At 43.9% G+C, this 19497-nt stretch overlaps 1 protein-coding gene across 7 annotated transcripts in view; it reads right to left on the reverse strand.

Moving 5' to 3' along the window:
- Nucleotides 1–19497, reverse strand: part of DNAJC10 (DnaJ heat shock protein family (Hsp40) member C10) — a 280936-nt gene that overhangs the window by 101332 nt on the left and 160107 nt on the right. For 4 of the 7 annotated variants that reach the window (XM_078782635.1, XM_078782636.1, XM_078782632.1 and 1 more), the window contains exons 10-12: nucleotides 12910–13056; nucleotides 6112–6201; nucleotides 4619–4732 (exon numbers count right to left, since the gene is read on the reverse strand). In XM_078782635.1, the coding sequence (XP_078638761.1) occupies nucleotides 4619–4732; nucleotides 6112–6201; nucleotides 12910–13056 (351 nt within the window). Of the gene's footprint in view, nucleotides 1–4618; nucleotides 4733–6111; nucleotides 6202–12903; nucleotides 13057–19497 lie in introns of all 7 variants that reach the window. The other 3 variants (XM_078782634.1, XM_078782630.1, XM_078782631.1) reach the window with 1 other exon arrangement.

Consider the following 19497-nt stretch of genomic DNA (forward strand, 5'->3'; position numbering starts at 1 on the left):
AAAATAGGGCATCAACCAGTTATCTTACAATCCCCCTGTTGCCAGTTTGGTCCATGACTAATTAATTAAATATATTCAGAGCAGCCAGGTTGCCCAGGTTTCCCCGTATCGACCACCCAGGGGACACGTCTAGTAGGAGTTTTATCTCCTAATTATACAATAATGATTTGAAAACATTACTGAAATAGTACAACGTAAATAAATAATTTTATCATCTATTAGCACCAATGTTTATAGGACACGAAGAATAACAAAGATGATGAACTTTGATGATCGCAAAGAAAAAACAAGTATGATGATAAGCACATTTACTTTGTGAGAAAGTAATTTGTCTTTTTATCATCTTTCTTTGGATACAAGGTCAAGGCTAATGGAAGAGCTAACCAAACAGATCAGGACGCAACAGAACAAAAGGAACAGTAGAGAGAGAAGGGGAAACACCAACAGCAGAGTTGAAGGACAAAATAGAGGGAGAGTTGGATAAATAATGGGTTTTGGGAGAGGAACAAGGAGTAGCGGAGGACACATGTGGTGAAGAAGATGGACATAATAATAATAATAATAATTCATTTATTTTGTATAGCGCTTTTCATGAAGCCCAAAGGTGCTTTGACAGAGTGCAAAACATAATGCATAACAAAACATGAAAACAACAATTGCAAAAAGACAAGAATCAATAGGGAAATATTTAAAGCAAAAGGAGGGAGAAGGAGAAGTGATAGTCAGGGGTTAAATGCTGTGGGTTGAATGATGAATGCAGTGCTGAACAGGTGGGTCTTGAGTGATGTTTTGAATGTGGTGAGTGAGGAGGAGTCTCTGATGGTGTGAGGTAGTGAGTTCCAGAGGGTGGGAGCAGCGATGGAGAAGGCCCTGTCCCCCCAGGATCTGAATTTGGTCCGGATGGGGGGGGGGGGGTCAGGAGGTTGGTACCAGCAGAGCGGAGATTGCGGGTGGGAGTGTGTCTGGAGAGGAGGTCAGCCAGGTAGGATGGGGCCAGGTTATGGAGGGCTTTGTAGGTCAAGAGGAGGATTTTGTACTGGATTCTCTGGGAGATGGGGAGCCAGTGAAGCTAGTAAAGGACGGGGGTGATGTGGTCACGGGTCCGGGAATGGGTGAGTAGACGGGCAGCGGAGTTCTGAATGTATTGGAGTTTATTGGTGATTGTTGAGGGTGAACCATAGAGGAGGCTATTGCAGTAGTCCAGACAGGAGGTGATGAAGGCATGGATGAGGGTTTCTGCAGCCGTGGAGGAGAGGGATGAGCAGAGACGGGCGATGTTTTTCAGGTGAAAGAAGGCTGTCTTTGTGATCTGTTTAGTGTATTTGTCGAAGGAGGGGGTTTGGTCAAAGATGACGCCAAGATTCCGGATGAGAGGGGAGGTGGATACTGGGATACCGTCGATGTTGAGGGCAAAGTTATGGGTGGATTTTGTGAGCGTTTTTGGGCCAATGATGATTATTTCAGATTTATCACAGTTAAGTTTGAGGAAGTTGATTTGAAGCCAGGATTTTATTTCAGAGATGCAGTTTGTCAGGATAGAGTGGGTGTCGGTGGAGACGGACTTGGTGGAGATGAAAAGCTGGATGTCATCGGCGAAGCAGTGGAATTGGAGACCATGACGGCGGATTAAGTGACCGAGGGGGGACAGGTAAAGGATGAAGATGAGGGGGCCAAGAACTGAACCTTGGGGGACACCTTGGGGGAGGAGAGCAGTGGGGGATTTGCAGTTATTGATGGAGATGAACTGGCATCTGTCAGAGAGGTATGATTTAATCCAAGAGAGGGCAGTGCCGGTAACGTTAAAGGTGGATTCAAGTCGGGTGAGGAGGATGGTGTGATCGATGGTGTCAAAGGCGGCGCTGAGGTCGAGGAGGACGAGAATGTTGAGGTTGCCAGCGTCAGAGGAGAGGAGAAGGTCGTTGGTGATTTTGAGGAGAGCAGTTTCAGTCCTGTGGTTGGAGCGGATTCCGGATTGGAATGTTTCATACAGGTTATTGGCAGAGAGGTGATGTTTGAGTTGAGTGGCTACAGCGCGTTCCAAAACTTTCGACAGAAAGGGTAGGTTGGAGATGGGTCTGAAGTTGTTTAGGGTGTCAGGGTTTAGACCAGGTTTTTTTAGAATGGGGGTAACAGCAGCAATTTTGAGGGATGGTGGGACGATGCCTGTAGACAGGGAGGAGTTTATTGTTGCAATGATAAGTGGAGAGAGAGCAGGGAGGGAGGCCTTGACAAAGCTGGAGGGGATGGGGTCAAGAGTGCAGGTGGCAGTTTTCATTCCTATGAGGAGTTCAGAGAGGTCAGTAGGGGAGACCGGGGAGAATTGAGACAGGGGAAGGCAGGATAAGGGGGGGCAGGTGGTTGGAGGGGGAGCGGGTGCGGCGCTGGTCAAGATGTTGTCAATTTTGCGTTGGAAGAAAGAAAGGAAGGAGATGCAGTTGTCTACTGTGAATGACTGGGTGGTGGTGTCCAGGGGGCGGAGGAGTTTGTTTATTGTCGAGAAGAGTGCTTTTCGGTTTCCGGAGCCAGAGTGGATAATTTGAGAGTAGTAGGCGGAGCGGGCGTGGGAGAGGGCATCTTTGTAGTGTTGTAGGTGGTCCTTGTAGGCTTGGGAGTGAACTGTGAGACCTGTTTTATTGCGGAGTCTTTCAAGTTGGCGAGCACGAGTTTTCATCAGGCGGAGTTCAGGGGTAAACCAGGGAGCAGAATGGGTGAAAGAAACTGTTTTTGGTTTTTACAGGCGCAAGCTGGTCAAGGCAGGAGGAGAGAGTGTGGTTGTAGTAGTCAATGAGGTCAGAAGGGGTGTGGAGGTCAATGAAGGGAGAAGTGGCCATTTTTTCAGAGAGGGTGGATGAGAATGAGGTAGGTGAAAGAGCGCTTAGCTTACGGAAGTTGATAGTGCGATAATGTCTTGGTGTTGGGGTGGGGATGTTGATGGTCATAGTGATGGCTAAGTGGTCAGAGAGGGTGAGGTCGGAGCCAGAGAGATGGTGCAAATTTAATCCAGTGGAGCAGACAAGGTCCAAAATGTGACCACGGATATGCATAGGAAAGTTGACATGTTGAGTGAGGTTAAAGCAGGTGAGTAAATCAGTGAAGTCAGTGGTTATTGTGGAGTCAGTGGAGTCCATGTGGATATTGAAATCACCAAGGAGGAGGATTGAGGGGGAGAGGGAACATAGCTGGGTCAGAAAGTAGGAGAAGTCAGATAGGAATAATGGGTGTGGTTTGGGAGGGCGGTAGACGACAGTCATGACTGACTGTGTGCGACCAGAGAGTTTAAAAGCCAGGTGTTCAAAGGATGAGGATGAGCCGATGGGGATGAGGCTGGTCCTGATGTCTTGACGGTGGATAACGGCAATTCCACCACCTCGGCCCTCCGAGCGTGGTTTATTGACGTAGGAATATCCATTGGGTGTGGTGAGGTTGAGCGTGTAGTAGTCCAGTGGTTGTTGCCATGTTTCGGTGAGACAGAGAAAGTCCAGTTTATTATCCAGGATGTAGTCGTTGAGGATGAGGCATTTGTTGTTGAGGGACCGGGTGTTGAACAGGGTGAGCTTGATGTTGTTTTGAACAGCGGGGATGAATTCAGGTGATTTAGCCAGGGTTCGCAGGCAGGAGGTGCGATTTTGTGCGTTGCCGTGACTGGGTGCGCTGGGACGATGAGTGGGAGTGCGCTGAGCCGACCAGAGGACGGGGATGGAGTGACCTGATTGTACATATACAAACTTACGACCGGAGCCACGGTGAATGTACCTGGGTCGTCGGAGGAGTCCATTTGATTTGATGGCAGAGATGCATGATGGGGTGGAGCGGGTATTGAGCAGAAGGAGCCTTGCGGCGGAGTACCGCAGAGCCATGCCAGGCAGGAGCGGAGAGGCGAGCACGAGGCCAAGGTTGAGGAGGTGAAACAATGGTCCCAACGCACGGGAGCAGGCCCAAGGAAACGAAGGAGCCAGGTAGGTGAAGCCAGGAGCAGAGTCGAGACCAAGCAGAGGGCAGACAGGAGCAAAGAGACGATCACGAGGCCAAGGTTGATCACGGCAAAGCGGGAAATGCAGCGGCAATCAACCGCCGCCGCTACAAATCAAGATCACGGCGGGAAAACCACCGCCACACCACTGCGAAGGACATAACCCACGAGAGCGAGCCCAAGGAAACAGCGAGCAGGCGAAGGAGCCGGGTAGGCGAAGCAGGGAGCAGAGCCGGGACTATGCGGAGGGCAGACTCAATGGCCAAAAAATCCGCACGACCACCAAATAAGCAAGCCACAGACAGTGGCCCAGTCGAAGAAGCGGCGAGCATGTGACGCCTGCGTCCTCTTCAGACCGGACCGGAAGCGGGATCAAGCGGGACATAGAAGGAAACTCTCAGGAGGGAAAACTGGAACTTGGAAGGAGGCTTGAGGTAGGTTAACGGGCTGGAAAAGATCATGGTCTCGTTATTATTCTTGGAGTAATTTGTCTAAAGCTCTAATGTTTGATGTCACAAGTAAAAAGGATTTTGAAAGCACAGTATAAACAAGCATATAGGGTCGGGTTTCTCAGCCTAATTGAGATATAAACAAATAGGGAAGAAATTAGATAATCAATGATCTCTGTCACAATGTCATGGTACCCACCCTGATGTTGTGTGACTTGAGCAAAATGCTCAGCTTCTTAAATTCATTATTTGTGGGATTAGCATTTTCTCCATGAATAAAGAAAATCAGCCATGGACTCTGAAGTAAGGATTCCTGCATACAAGGGTGAAAAAATACATACGGGGAAGGGGAAAAAAAATGACAAAAATATTTTTTGAAAACCGTATTTTAAGTAAACCTTACAATTTCTGCCAAAACGTTTTTGCATTCCATTGTTACATTTCCATGAGTGGTATGTGGAGGTGGGAGAGGAAGAATGACCAGACAAAAATAACAAAAGAAACAACAAGCGGCACAATAATAATAACTAGAATGGCACTCTTCGACGTCGCGACGTCGACCAATATGCCTCCGCTCACATTATTAAATCATAATACAAACTTTTACCGAGTTGGATTCTAATCCCTTCAGTTGTTCTCAAGTATCACATGTTTAGATGACATGACCTCCCACCTTTGATACAGAAATCTAATCAGTTCATATTTTCATCACAATATATAGTTATACCAAGTTTGGTCAGAATCCCATTACTGGTTCACAAGTTATCGTGGTAACTGGATTTTTACTTACGATGAAGGTGCTTCCACCAAGTATTAACTCAGGGTGGAGGACACTTATCCGACCAAGATATTCCAGTTTTGTGTTTTTAATTAATTTTCCGAAATTTGTAGAATTTGTTTTTCACTTTGAAGTTGTGGGTTGCGATGTGTAAATAAAGGTGAAAAAAGTCTGACTTAATGTAATTTAATTCCAGCCTACAAGGTAACAAAAGGTGAAAATTTTTGAAAGGGGATGCAGACTTTCTATAGACACTGTACATACATACTTGCACCAAGGTTGACTTGGATCCTTTTAGCTGTTCTCAAATTATCAAGGTAATGAAAACCTATCATGGACGGACGGACTGACAGCGGATGGGGAAAAAAAAATCTACAAGTAAATTTTGAATCAATCAGTTTTGGAGAACATATTTGAAAAAAAATATAAAAAATTCAAGATGGACATTCAATGTTTCAACCAATCACTTTCGTTAAAAGACATGCACCATCTATAAATTTAAAAACCCCAAAATCTAAGATGGCTGCTGAATCATTCAAACATATCACAGTGTTCACATATCTCTGTACATAAGTAGGAGTACCATGTATATTATTCTGTTCTTCCATGAATATGTTGCGACTTTTACACCATTTGGAGACCATTTCCTGCCAATAAAGAATATTTTTGGATAAAAACTAAAATACAAACCCCGCATATTTTTCATCATGGTGTAAACATGTACATAGCGTGAGACCGAGACCGAGACCGAGACCGACACACACACACACACACACACACACACACACACACACACACACACACACACACACACACACACACACACACACACACACACACTCGTTTGAAGAATGAATGCATATGTAGCTGTTGATGGAAGGAAGGGAGAGGGAACTTTGACAATGAGTGATTACCTCCAAATGAGCACTTTGAAGTGTTTCCATATCTGGTAATGTTTGGATCACTTCATTGTAGATCTCTCTGGCATCCAGACTTCTCAAAACCTGAAAGAGTTTCAATATTAATGAAAGGTTTAATTTTTGTGAGCAGAATTTAATGGTGTGGGGAAAATCATCTAATGGCAAAGAATCAAATCATATCTTACACCAATTTATCTATGGTCTCCTAATCTCCTTTCAATTTCCTGTAACTCTCCAGTTTCCCAGATATACAGACTTGGCATTTAATATGGAATATTTTTTTTGTGAAGGTGAACTTACTTTTCAAGATGACTTAGAACCAAAAGTTCATTGGAATTATGTTGAAATTATTCTAGATTTTGTTAATGTGACCTTTAAAATAAACAAAAACCACATTTGACATTTCGAAGCAAATAAATTGATCCTTGAAAGTGAAGTAAACTGATATCAAACTCAATTCACGGACAGTAGTGTTAAACATCTGCACGTTTTCCAGAAGTATCTCTTTATTTTGCACATTAGCCAAAATTTTTTTCAACAAAAACAAAAGCTAAATTATGACTGGGATTACGGACAGTAAAATTACAGTTCAGTACTTCGTGTAACCCCCACGAGCATTCAGGAGAGCACCTACACGTCGAGGCATGCTGTTCACGAGATTTGCCAAGGTTTGGACAGGAATCGCTTGCCATGCAGTGACAATAGTCTGCTGCAATTCACGCACAGAGGTTGGCTGCTGGTCCAAGTTGCCGTTTGGCGCGTTAATTCTGCCCACAAGTTCTCTATCGGATTCATATCCAGGGACATGGCAGGCCACTCCATATGCTTTACACCACGGTCAGCAAGAAAGTGTTGGATCATGCGAGCACGATGAGGCTGTGCATTGTCATCTTGGAAGACAAAGTTTCCTCGAAAGGCTGCACGAGCAAATGGAAGCAATGTTTCTTCCAGAATGACCCTGTACTTGAACTGGTTCAGGTTTCCATTCAGAACAACCAGGTCAGTTTTGCACCCTGCATGAAAAGCAGCCCAAACGGTCACCCCACCACCTCCAGCTTGGACTCTTGGCACTATACAATCTTCGTTGTGGGCTTCATGCACTTGTCTGCACACTCGGACGCGGCCATCTTGACGATAGACCAGAAATCTAGACTCGTCACTGAAGGTCACGTGATTCCAGTGTCCTGGCTGCCATTGACGGTGCTCTCTGGCCCACTGCAATCGGCGCTGGCTGTGTTGTCTGGTCAGGCGTGGCTTTCTTAGGGGATGCCTGGCACGATAGCCTGCTTGAACCAGTCGTTGGTTGACTAGCCTTCTGGATACAGGCACATTTGTCAGTTGCTGCCACTCAGCCCTAAGCCGATTAGCTGACTTGGTACGGCCATTGCAGCCTGACCGGTGCAGCTGGCGATAATCTCTCCTTGTGGTTCTGCGTGGACGTCCTGGCCTCGGTATTGGAGTAGGGACACCCCTCTGAGCATTTCGTTTCAGGATCTTTGACACCTGACCTTCAGTGATGCCATACTGCCGAGCAATAGCACGTTGTTTCATGCCGTTCGTAAAGCCACCACTCCATGACAAACAGCATTGTCAAGTTGACGGACCATCTCCAGAGGAAGCGGCAATAACTTTTGTAGACTTGCAGCAGTTGTTTTCCACTAATACAGAACGCAACAACCCTTACATACACGATTGTGAAGCCAATCGTCAAATGTACCTGTACTTACATTTTGTCACGCCACCTGTGACATAATCCTGTTATTGACTTCTTGCTGCGAAAGACAATCAGTGACATGGTTCTTTCAACAAAGACATCACCGAAGGGTAAAAGAAACTCACCAGATTGATATACTGAGTTCAGAAAGTAAACCCAAGTGAAGGAAAAAAAAATATTCCATATTAAATGCCAAGTCTGTAGTTTGGCAGTAGATATAGGTTCCCATGCACCCCCCACCCCCTGCCTCACCCCCAAAACTAAATTCCAAAATGATTTTTAGTACCCCTGGCGAACTCTACTTAAATAATGTTGATGTTGCTAGTGGGAAAAAAAACATGTCCCACGTGGTCATAAATAGCATATTTCCAAGATGGCTGCCATCCACATCCATTAAAACGCGAAGTGTCATACGTCAGTAACTAACGAGCCGATTTTGATAATATTGGTGTCGATATTATGGTTCATGTGCTGAATCGATTTCCGAGGTTTTCAAAACGATTTGAGGTCAAGGTCACATGATTCAGGCAAAGGTCAAGGTCATTTTGTTAAGAAATCGCTTCGTTTTCATTTTCCGACATGCATCATTTTTGACCCCGCTCCCATAGATATGGTGATAGAAGCTTACTTATTGCTTTAAATACTTTTCTTATTACCATATTATTCGTATTATTGTATGTATATGTGTATTGATATTTATATGTACACTTCTCTTTTTCTGGATCTATTGGTGAAGGTGCATCCTGCTTCAACAGTGAATGCTCGATTCCGGTGATTGTGATATGCAGAGACTATATCAGTATATCATACAACTATATGTGTATAGCGAACTAATACCAGTTTAGCAACCGCGCCATCAACATCACAGAGCCACCACTCTCCACGCAAGCAGAAATCTACAGATGCTGATCCTGTCAAATTTCTACCAGATGAATGCATTTTCTGTGAGAAGAATGAAATCAAAGTGAATGGCAAGACTCAGAGGCCAACTCGCAGCTTTACAGCCTGAAAGAAGGAGTCAGGATGGAAGAAAATCGAACTTATGGCAGAAGCTCTCGGAAACGGCCGTCTGTACGCATGACTTTCATGAAGTTCGCCAAATCCTCAGGTAAATCTGAAGAGCATGAGTATGACGTGCCCAGTTTTACTCTTATATTCAGTTACATTTCAGACTGTCCCTCATTGCCTTGGTACCCCTGATGGCATCTTTGCCAAGACAAACAAGGTGACCATAACGCATAACGTCTTGGATGATAGAACAGAAGAGGTACCCTACCCCAAGGACACCTTCTTCATTAAAGACAGAAATGCGCTGTTCCATGCCCTGACAATCTTGCCCCCCGACGTTTGGTGACATCTGCCTCCAGATCCTAGACCATATGGTGGCCAAGAAGAACTTCATCATCTCCACCGACTCCTACCAGGCTGACTCAATCAAGGCGTAGGAGAGGCTCAGACGTGGCTTTGGTGAGAAGTTCCTCGTGGAGGGTCCCGCCACGCAGAAGCCCAAGGACTTCAAACTTTTCCTGACCAACGAGATGAACAAGGTGCAGCTGCTGCTGAAGGTCTGGGGAAGCAGTAAGGCTGCGTCACAGCTGGAGAAGTGTCAGACAGCTGCTCTCATTGTGGAGGGGAAGGCTCATCAGCTAGAATCTTCAAATGGAGAGGTAAGATGATATGTCTTATCTACTACCTTAGTACCACGAGGTCCTTTGATATTAAACTTTTGCCTACATATTATAGAGTGCTCTTCTTCATTTCAGGTCGAGGTGATGGAGATCCACTCTCTGCGATCAGACCAGGAGGAGACCGACACCCGCATTATCATCTATCTCCACTATGCCGAGAAGCTCGGCTTCAAGTCAGCGGTCATGCGTACACCAGCCTCAGAAATCTTTTTCATCCTCCTCCTCCATTCACACGACCTCACCCTCACCGTCTACCTTGACACTGGCATGGACAAACGACAGCTCATCAACATCAGCGAGTTGGCATGTGAACAGGGCAAGGATTGGTGTTCCATCCTCCTTGTCTTCTATGTGTTATCGGGAGAGGACTGTACCAGCACCTTCAAGGGCAAGGGGAAGGTGGCGCACTGAAGAAGCTCCAGAAGAACCCCAAGTTCCACAAGGCTTTCAGGTAAATTACACTTGCACATCAACAATTACATATTCACATAGAAGTGTTGTTTCAAATTAATTGTAGTAGTGATCGTATCTCATGTACTATGTTACAAGCAGCTCGGCATGGTGTGGAAGGTGGTCCCAGAGGTGCAGGAGCAGTTGGAGGTCTTCACCTGTGCCATGTATGGTCAAGCCCGTGAGAGTTCTGTGAACGTGGCGAGGAGCAAGCTACTCAAGAAGATGGTGGGAGAGGACCACACGCTCAACTCCAAGTTGAAGGTCGACATGGTTCGCCTGCCTCCCTGCCAGGACTCGCTCGTCCCTCACATGTACAGCAAGTCAACCACCATGTGGCCTGCTACAGGGTGTGCTGCTGAGCCCATCTTTGAGCACCCCAAACCGTATGACGAGGGTCAAGGGTGGCTGAAGACAAAGGAGGTGGTACTGGAGCCTGTGTGGTGAATTGGCCCCATCTTGCCCCCATCACTCCTTGACCTGTTGGACACTGCTGACGCTGAAAATGATGAGGGCCAGCAAGAGTGCGAAGATGCTGAGCCGTATCGAGAGGAGGCTATGGAGATAGATGATGATGATGATGATCTTCTCATGGATGCTGAGGATGACTCTTAGACTTTGCTACAATAAAATTTTAAAAAACACCTTTAGAGGCCATTTTTTTCCCCGCAAGCGGGGATTGGCCTTTTTCGGGGACCGTGGTTGTTGTTGTTTTTCGGTCCCCTTTTTGAAGCAATGTTTTACGGCCGGATGCCTACTTTGCTACAATGTCACTTATAATAGATAATAAATATAAAATAATAAATATAAAAGGGCTCAGTTGTCTTTCTATGATGTCTGGTTCAGGAGTTATTATAGTCACAAATTTTCATCACATGCACGGAGGTCAATGCGCTAAGTGTCTCTAATTGACACATACTATGATCCTGAAGTTGACCTTAACCCCGTGACATTGACCTCAAATTATCTTGTTAGTTGGGATAATAAGAAAAGTATTTAAAGCAATAAGTAAGCTTCTAGCACCATATCTATGGGAGCTGGGTCAAAAATAATGCATGTCGGAAAATGAAGCGATTTATTTAAAAAATGACCTTGACCTTTGCCTGAATCATGTGACCTTGACCTCCAATCCTTTTGAAACCCTCGGGTATCGATTCAGCACCTCAGAAAACCGTGTTATCGACACCAATATCAAAATCGGCTCATTCGTTACTGACAAATGGCACTTAGTGTTTTAATAGATGCGGATGGCAGCCATCTTGGAAATATGCTAATTAGGACCCCGAGGGATATTTTTCCCACTGGCAACATCAAAATTATTTAAGTAGATGTCCTTGGGGTGCTAAAAATTATTTTGGAATTTCGTTTTGGGGGAGGGGGGGGGGGGGGGAGGGTGCATATATATATATATATTTTATATGAATGAATGATCGTTTTAAAAGTCATTTTTCCCGCTAGAGCAGGGATTAGCCTTGCGGGCCCCATGACAAACTTGGTTCCTTGTTTGAGGCAATGTTTTATGGCCGGATGCCCTTCCAGGCGCCAACCCTTAGTCGCCTCTTATGATGCGCAGGGATACGGTGTACCTATTCTAAATCGGGGCACACACCGGGATCATTCATCCCAGCAAGCTGGTACTCAATTTGCCGACCTCAGGAGGATGACAGGCTGAGTCAACCCCCCTGGCGTTAATTCAGCGATCGACTGGGATTCAAACTCAGGATCGTCGGATCCCAAGCTGGCACCCTAACCACTAAGCCAACATCAGGCTGTCATGGGAACCTATATCTCCTGCCAAACGAATACGGGATAATTTATATTGGAAATAGCTAACAAAAATAATCTACTTTCAATACATTTTTAAAAAACGAATTGAAATTCCTTAACATTTGATTGCACGTGTTTATTACCCCGTGCAAGTAAAGCAAAAAGCAGGGGTTAAGCAATTGGTTCACTTCTGTTTGTCCATCCATCTGTCTACGAACATCATTTTATGATTGAGGAACTTCGAACCCTAACCCTTTTTTAAGGGGTGACGTTAAATTCTACCAAGCTTTTGCCCCACCTTGACCACAATACTCCTCCACTCCCCTCTGTCCTCCACCAACTCTCTCCACTCTCCAACCACCCCCAGCCTTACTGATAACCCTCTTCACACAATCCTTCCATCTCAACCATGGTGTACCTCTTTCCCTCCTATCTTGTGCCCTCAACCTATCTGCTCTCTTTGCCATTCTCTCTTCCGCCATCTGCACCAAGTGTCCAGCCCATCTCAGCCGGAATTTCACCAATCTCCCCGGCAAGCTCACCTGCACACCAATCTCCTACCTTAGTTCACCCATTCTCCTTCTATCCACCATCTTTACTCCCGCAATCCTCCTGACCGAGTTGTTCTCACAAACCTGCAGCCTCTGTGGTCGTCTCTCTGCCAGTGCCACCGTTTCCAGACCGTAAAGATAGGCCGGCATTACACATGACATCAGAACCTTTCCTTTCCTTTTCCAAACTTCCACTTCAGTTTCTTTTCTGGTTGCTCCCGATATCCATTGTGAATATTGCAGAATTTCATTTCAAACCAGCTGACGAAGAGATGAAGTCGAGGCACATCCATCAAGTTTAGTAAAAAAATATTTGCAGTGCGATATAAATTGTTACATGAATAGTTTTAATGAGGAATTGTTAAAACACGTTACAGATGTTCAAGTATGGGCATGTCCTCGCCACTTCCGAGTTACGTTCCAGTTTGTAGTCAATTTAATGGCAACGTACATGTCGCCAATAAAGGTTGGAATTGAATGTCGAAATTGCAGACTTCAGTTGTTTTAATGTTGCGCTTAATACACTGAAAGCAATAACCTAATTTGTGCCGTGTCAATAAAGAACCTTGATGGAATGAACTATTAGCCACAAAGGTAAAGTGGAAGGGAGACACACATGTACCAATGGTTCACTGTCTTGAAGAGCAGAATCATTGAAGGGATTGTATCCAGGGTGGTACAATATGGTTATGCCACCACCTGCCCCAAGCTTCAAACATGTCTGTGCCTGAGTACTGCAATCGATCCAAGCAATGTCAACCAAGCCCTCCTGTTTCAGAACACAACGCATACAGGAAAGAAATCATTGCTGCACATACTTATTTAGTACAAATAAGAAAAAGCATGTGATAAAAATAGAGACGTTCTTTTTATACTAAACATTACATTTTCAGGATATTAAAGCTGACAACCTTTAAAGAAAATCGTACATGAAAAGTTTTTTAAAGCTAGAATTTTGAAACCAGTGTTAAAGATAAATTACATGCAAAGCAAATTAAATTTGAGGCAATACCACATAAAGGCAGTATCCGTCCATCCGTCCGTCTCCTCCATAACTCCAAAACCATGAAACCTAGCAGCTTCAAACTTTCCATGCATGCACCTGGTCCGCACCTGGTCCTCTAACAGATTGCAATGATGAAAACTGGGTGTTTTGGTGCATTATAACACCCTTTCGGAAGATGATTTAACGAGGTGCTCATAAGAAAAAAACCCGAAAAAGCCTTACCAATATGGCGGCCCACCACCGTAGTCAGCCCACTGCCACTCGCTGGATTATTAAGCCGCCATTTTGTTTCGGCCTATTCAAACGTGCCTTGCCTTGGAAACACGATCGATTATCATTACATAGTTGAAGCATATCATCAAAATCTGGATTCTGATATGAGGATTGGATCCTGTAGACTAAATAAATGTCCAAATCTGGAGTGAAATCTGCCAAAATTTACCATATCTAGCGATTTTTATTACTAAATGTATATAATCATTTTTACAAGCGAGGCTGTCATTCTCCTTCTGGAGTTTTTATTTATTTATTCAACTTAATAATTTTTAACTTAATTCATACTTCCATGGGATAGGGTGTCACTCTGCTGTACCTGCGATTTGTTTTTGAAATTCCTCAGCCATTTCAACCAGAAGCAATCAGTTTGCTATCGCTTGCCAAGCCAGCCATTCCTCATCACCCATTTTGTTGCAGTGCTTGCTGGATTGTTTGAGCCGCTTGGGGAAGGCTCCACAAATGAAGTCAGAAATAACTGTGTACTTAATTAATTAGTCACAAGGCCGGGGAAGTTTGGCTGTGGTATAACACCCTTTTTTGGATATGATTAATCAACACTTCGTGAACGCTATTCAGGCTGCTTTTGTAAGTCATGGCGTTACAGTAGACAGAGCTCCTTTTTTTGTTTTCACATACCCATGTTTTTATTGACCAACATTTTTGTGTGATAATCTTTCATTGTAGTAATAGATAGTTATATTAATGTACCTACAAAAATGTACTTATTAAAAAACAAAACAAATCAAACGTCCACCATGTCGAACTGTTTCATTGCAAATGTAAAGTTGACATTTTGTCTGCTCTCAGTGGTTTCCACATTTCGCTGATTTGCTGCTTGATTTTCGTATTTATAGAAGACTATTTAAAGGTATATCTTTGTGATTGCCATTTTTGTGTTTGGTGTACTTCATCTGTGCTGTCCACCGGAGACAGCCGCAGACACCTGGAGAACAAATTAACGCTTTTTAGCTTTCAGAACCACGGCTAAACTCAATTCCGCAGCTTAAATTTTTTAATCTGGCTCAGGTTAAGAGTCTCCGGCCATCATAACCTATCATTCTCATTGCATATCATTCTCTTTGCTAACTGCCCCTCTCCCACTCACCTTTTATATCCCCCCCCCCCTTCTCTCTCACTGTCTGTCTGTCCCCTCTTTGCTCTTCACTCCTAATAAAGTGCTACGCACTCCTTCCACACACCTCTCGCTCCCACCCTTCTCCTCACTCCCCCTCCCCGCCTCTCTCCCCCCTTCCATTCCCCACCACTCCCCCCTTCCCCCTTTCCTCCCTCTCCCTTCCTTCCCATCTCCCCTCCCTTTCCCTCTCCCCCCTTACCTCCCCCTCCACTTCCCTTCCACTCCCAACCTCCTTTCCCCCCTTCGTATTCCCGTCAGGAAGCGACTCAGCGTTACCCGGCAATGCCGGGTACTTTTGCTAGTACTATATATGAAGCAGCTGTGAAATAAATATGGAAATGGCAACGGTTAAAAATATATATATTCAATTTGTACTTAAAAAACTGTTGTAACAATACACAGTGTGACATATGAAGCAATTGTACCACAAGGTGGCGTAATTTCACCGTAAAAAGGCAGGGAGAAGGGTTAACTGTCTTAGTATTATTAGCCCGTCAACTTCGCCAGCAGGAGACGGGGTTTTGCAATCGTGTGTGTGTGTGTGTGTCCGTTTGTGTCTGTGTGTGTGTCTGTGTGTGTGTCTGTGTGTGTGTCTGTGTGTGTCTGTGTGTGTGTCTGTGTGTGTGTGTGTGTGTGTGTGTGTGTGTGTGTGTGTGTCTGTGTGTGTGTCTGTGTGTGTGTCTGTGTGTGTGTCTGTGTGTGTGTCTGTGTGTGTGTCTGTGTGTGTGTCTGTGTGTGTGTCTGTGTGTGTGTCTGTGTGTGTGTCTGTGTGTGTGTCTGTGTGTGTGTCTGTGTCTGTGTCTGTGTCTGTGTCTGTGTCTGTGTCTGTGTCTGTGTCTGTGTCTGTGTCTGTGTCTGTCTGTGTCTGTCTGTGTCTGGGTGTGTGTGTGTGTGTGTGTCAGGGCTGTAACCTTTTTACCATTTGAGTTTTGTAATCAAATTTTCACCAAAGCTTTATTATGGGAATATGGAGAAGGTAAATTAATGATTCTACCAAAAAGTCAATGGTCAGCGTCACATAAAAACAGCAATTTTCATGCGATTGACCTGAAATTTTAATAATTTGCACATTGGGTCAATTAATTTGTTCACCAATCAAAAGCTAGAAGCAGATCGTTTTGTTTAGATCTAAAGCTCAAAGGTCAAGGCTGCATAAAAGCATCAATTTTCATTTTGTTTTTACTTATTTTAGATATTTTCGTTATTTTGAGCATATGGAAGAAGAAGAAAAAGATGTCTGAATACAAACAGACAAGGACGGGCTTTGCATTTTCAGATGCTTTCTGGTTTAGCAGTTGTTGTTTTTTTGTTGTTGTTGTTTTCTATACAAGATCAAGGCTTGTGTAAGAATTAACATTAATCACAAAAAAACAAACTGACACACAAAACATATGATAAAGGGAGCGGGAGACAAGATGGGGAGAGAGAGGGAAGCACACAAGTACAACAGTAGAGAACAGGGACATCGAGAGATCTGTGGGAGGGAGAGGGCTTGGGGGGAGGAGGCATGGGAAGGGGGGAAGGGGTGGGGGTTGGAGAGGTATAAAAGACATGGACAAACTGGCTGTAACTGGTCCTACCCCCACCAACACCCCCGCCCCCCACCCCCCACTCCACCCCTTTATTAGCGCTGAGGAAGCGCCTCTAGCGAATGACTTCCAGCCAGTGTAACGCGAATTCCTGTCACAGGAATTCTGAGATCATATAAGTGTGACGTGGCAGTTCCTGATTGGTTCGTGTTGGGGAACCCCTTCTCGCTGCCGACGTGACGTAAATTCGCGCACGCGCACTGGTGAAGCGCGAGATTCGGCCCAAGGTTCTTCTTATTATTATTATTATTTTTGTATACAAGATCGAGGCTCGAACCATGATCGAGGCTCGAAATTCCATGCCCGAACCTCAGCGCAATCCAAGAGGATTCACTTGTTTCATTTCCGCACATGGTTAAATACCACAATGAGATAAGCTCCACAAACTCTTAATCCGAACCAATCTTCAAAATTCCAACTTCAGAATTGACTAACAGTTACACCAGTCAACTACTAAAAGTGTTCTTTGCTAAAAAAAAAAAAACGTTTCATTCAAAAACCGCATCTCTGAGCAGTTCTCACGGAAGTAAGAAAACGATTATAAAGTTAAATTTAAAAAAAACTAACCCCAGAATGAGAATCACAGCCTCGCTTAAATAAATGCATATATACACTTGGTTATAAAATCGAGAGATATGGTAAATTTTGTCAAATGTCACTCCAGATTTGGAAATTATTTAGTTTATAACATGAAATCCTCATAACAGAATCCAGATTTTGATGATATGCTTCAATTATGTAATGATAATAATCAATCGTGTTTCCGAGGCAAGGCACGTTTAAGTAGGCCAAAACAAAATGGCGAATCCAATTATTATTTTTTGCCAAGTATGTTGATCACTCATGTTTGTGTGTGTTTGTTTGTCTGTCCGCTCACTTATACTTGCCTACAGATCACAATTTTAAACCGATCTTCACGAAACTTCACCAAATGGTGGAGATCGTGGTCCGACAAAATCCTATATATTTTTGAGGTGAAAAGGTCAACATAGGCCAAGTTTATAAAATCCTCAATTTTCATCCCATTAACTAGAAATTTTAAGAGGGTTTGCATATTTTGACACTGAATTCAACCACCAAGTATTTTTTAGGTCATCATCGGCGAACAACTTATTTTATGGATTTCGCAAGTATCGTACTATGCACGACATATTTCTTGTTATTATTATTATCGTTAATATTTCACCGTATAAGGGAGAAGGGTTAATTGTCTTTATTATTATTATTATTATTATTATTATTATTATTATTATTATTATTATTATTATTGTTAATATTTCACCGTATAAGGGAGAAGGGTTAATTGTCTTTATTATTATTATTATTATTATTATTATTATTATGATTATGATTATTATGGTTAATATTTCACCACATAAGGGAGAGGATTAATTGCCTTTATTATTATTATGGTAAATATTTCACCCCATAAGGGAGAAGGATTAATTGTCTATTATTACTATGGTTAATATTTCACCGTATGAGGGAGAAGGATTAATTGTCTTTATTATTATTACTAGGGCATTGCCCGTACTATATCTATATCTAAAATTATATCCCCCCCCTCTATTTACATGAAATGGTTTGGTCCAAAGCGAACGGCTTGCGAGTACGGTGACAATCCCCCCCCTCTATTTACATGCAATGGTTTGGTCCAAAGCGAACGGCTTCCGGAGTTTGGTAAAGAAATCGCCATCGCGTGCACAAACGCGCAGGAAAGCGAATGAATCGCAAATTCGGTTTTATTAGTTTTAAAACATAGTTTAACGCCAACATAGTTTGCAAACGTGAAATAAATGAATACGCTCTCAAATGTGCCATCCGAGGCAGAGTGTGTCCTCCACGTTCGGCACACGCGATCGTTCGCTGCTCTCTGATTGGTTGAATCGTTTTTTGGACATAGCTCGGTAAGTAATTGTCCGATTAATATGAAACCTTGAAAAGGCACATCCTCGGGTCCCCAGCAATATACCTGGCAAGTTAAAAGTATATCGGACCCGTGGTTGTCGAGAAACAGCGGTCACAGACAAACAGACGTACAAACGTACAGACGTACAGAGATTACTGGAATTATAGATAGATGATGGTTCATATTTCACCCAAGAAGGGAGAAGAATTAATTGTCTTTATTATCTATATAATAATAGCGTAAGGACTCGACTTTGTTATCCCTTTTACGCCGCACCCAGTGACCCGATGCCCACGGCACTAATGGATTTACGATCTACGAACCGCGCTCTTTGTTTATCACCTACAGCCATACTCGAAAAATCTGAATTAGCCGACGTTGGGGTGGGGCCCAAAAGCATCCGATTAACTGCCGATAAGACGCCATCTTACGACGCCATCGTATTGGCGTCTGCTGGGCGAAGGCGAAGCAAGCCGTCCGCTGATTGGACAGGCGAAGGCGACAGCAAGCCAGAGTGGTGCTATGCCGATTCCTATTACGAATCCATTCATTTTTCAAAAGTATATCGTAGCGTTGTCATTTAAGTAGATTGCAATAAATACGTTGTTCATATACGCACTCTTCATTCTCATCTTTCTTCCTAACTCTTACTCGGACAAGGAAATGCCCTATGCCATCCATAATGGTACACTCTATCCATACACCACATCCTCCCTTCCGTGGATGTTCCACGGGTTTCGGCTAGTTATTATGGTTAATATTTCACCCCATAAGGGAGAAGGATTAATTGTCTTTATTGTCCCCCATCGCACTGCGGAACGAAAGGGGGACTATGGTTTTCCCCTCCATCTGTTTGTCCGTCCGTCCGTGCGTGCGTGCGTGCGTCCGTAAGCGAAGGACCGAATTCTAATTTGGTGTGTAGGTGCAACCCACGTCAAAATCCAAGATGGCCGCCGCCATGTATGTCTGACGCCATGTATGTCTGAACCTTGAGCGAAATAACTTGAAAAATAAACGAACTACTAACTTCTAATCTGGTGTGTGGGTGTACCTACGCATAAGGAATAACGCAATTGAAAATTGGGTCACCACGTCAAAATCCAAGATGGCCACCGCCATGTATGTGTGAACCTTGTGAGCGGAATATCTTGAAAAATAAGCGAAGTACCAACTTCTAATCTGGTGTGTGGGTGTATCTCGGCAAAAGGAAGAAGGCTATTGAAAATTGGGTCGCCACGTCAAAATCCAAGATGGCTGCCACCATATATATTTCTGAACCTTGTGAGCAAGATATC

This window comes from Myxine glutinosa, chromosome 7 (genome assembly GCF_964187855.1).
Source record: "Myxine glutinosa chromosome 7, kmMyxGlut1.1, whole genome shotgun sequence".
Lineage (NCBI taxonomy): Eukaryota > Metazoa > Chordata > Myxini > Myxiniformes > Myxinidae > Myxine > Myxine glutinosa.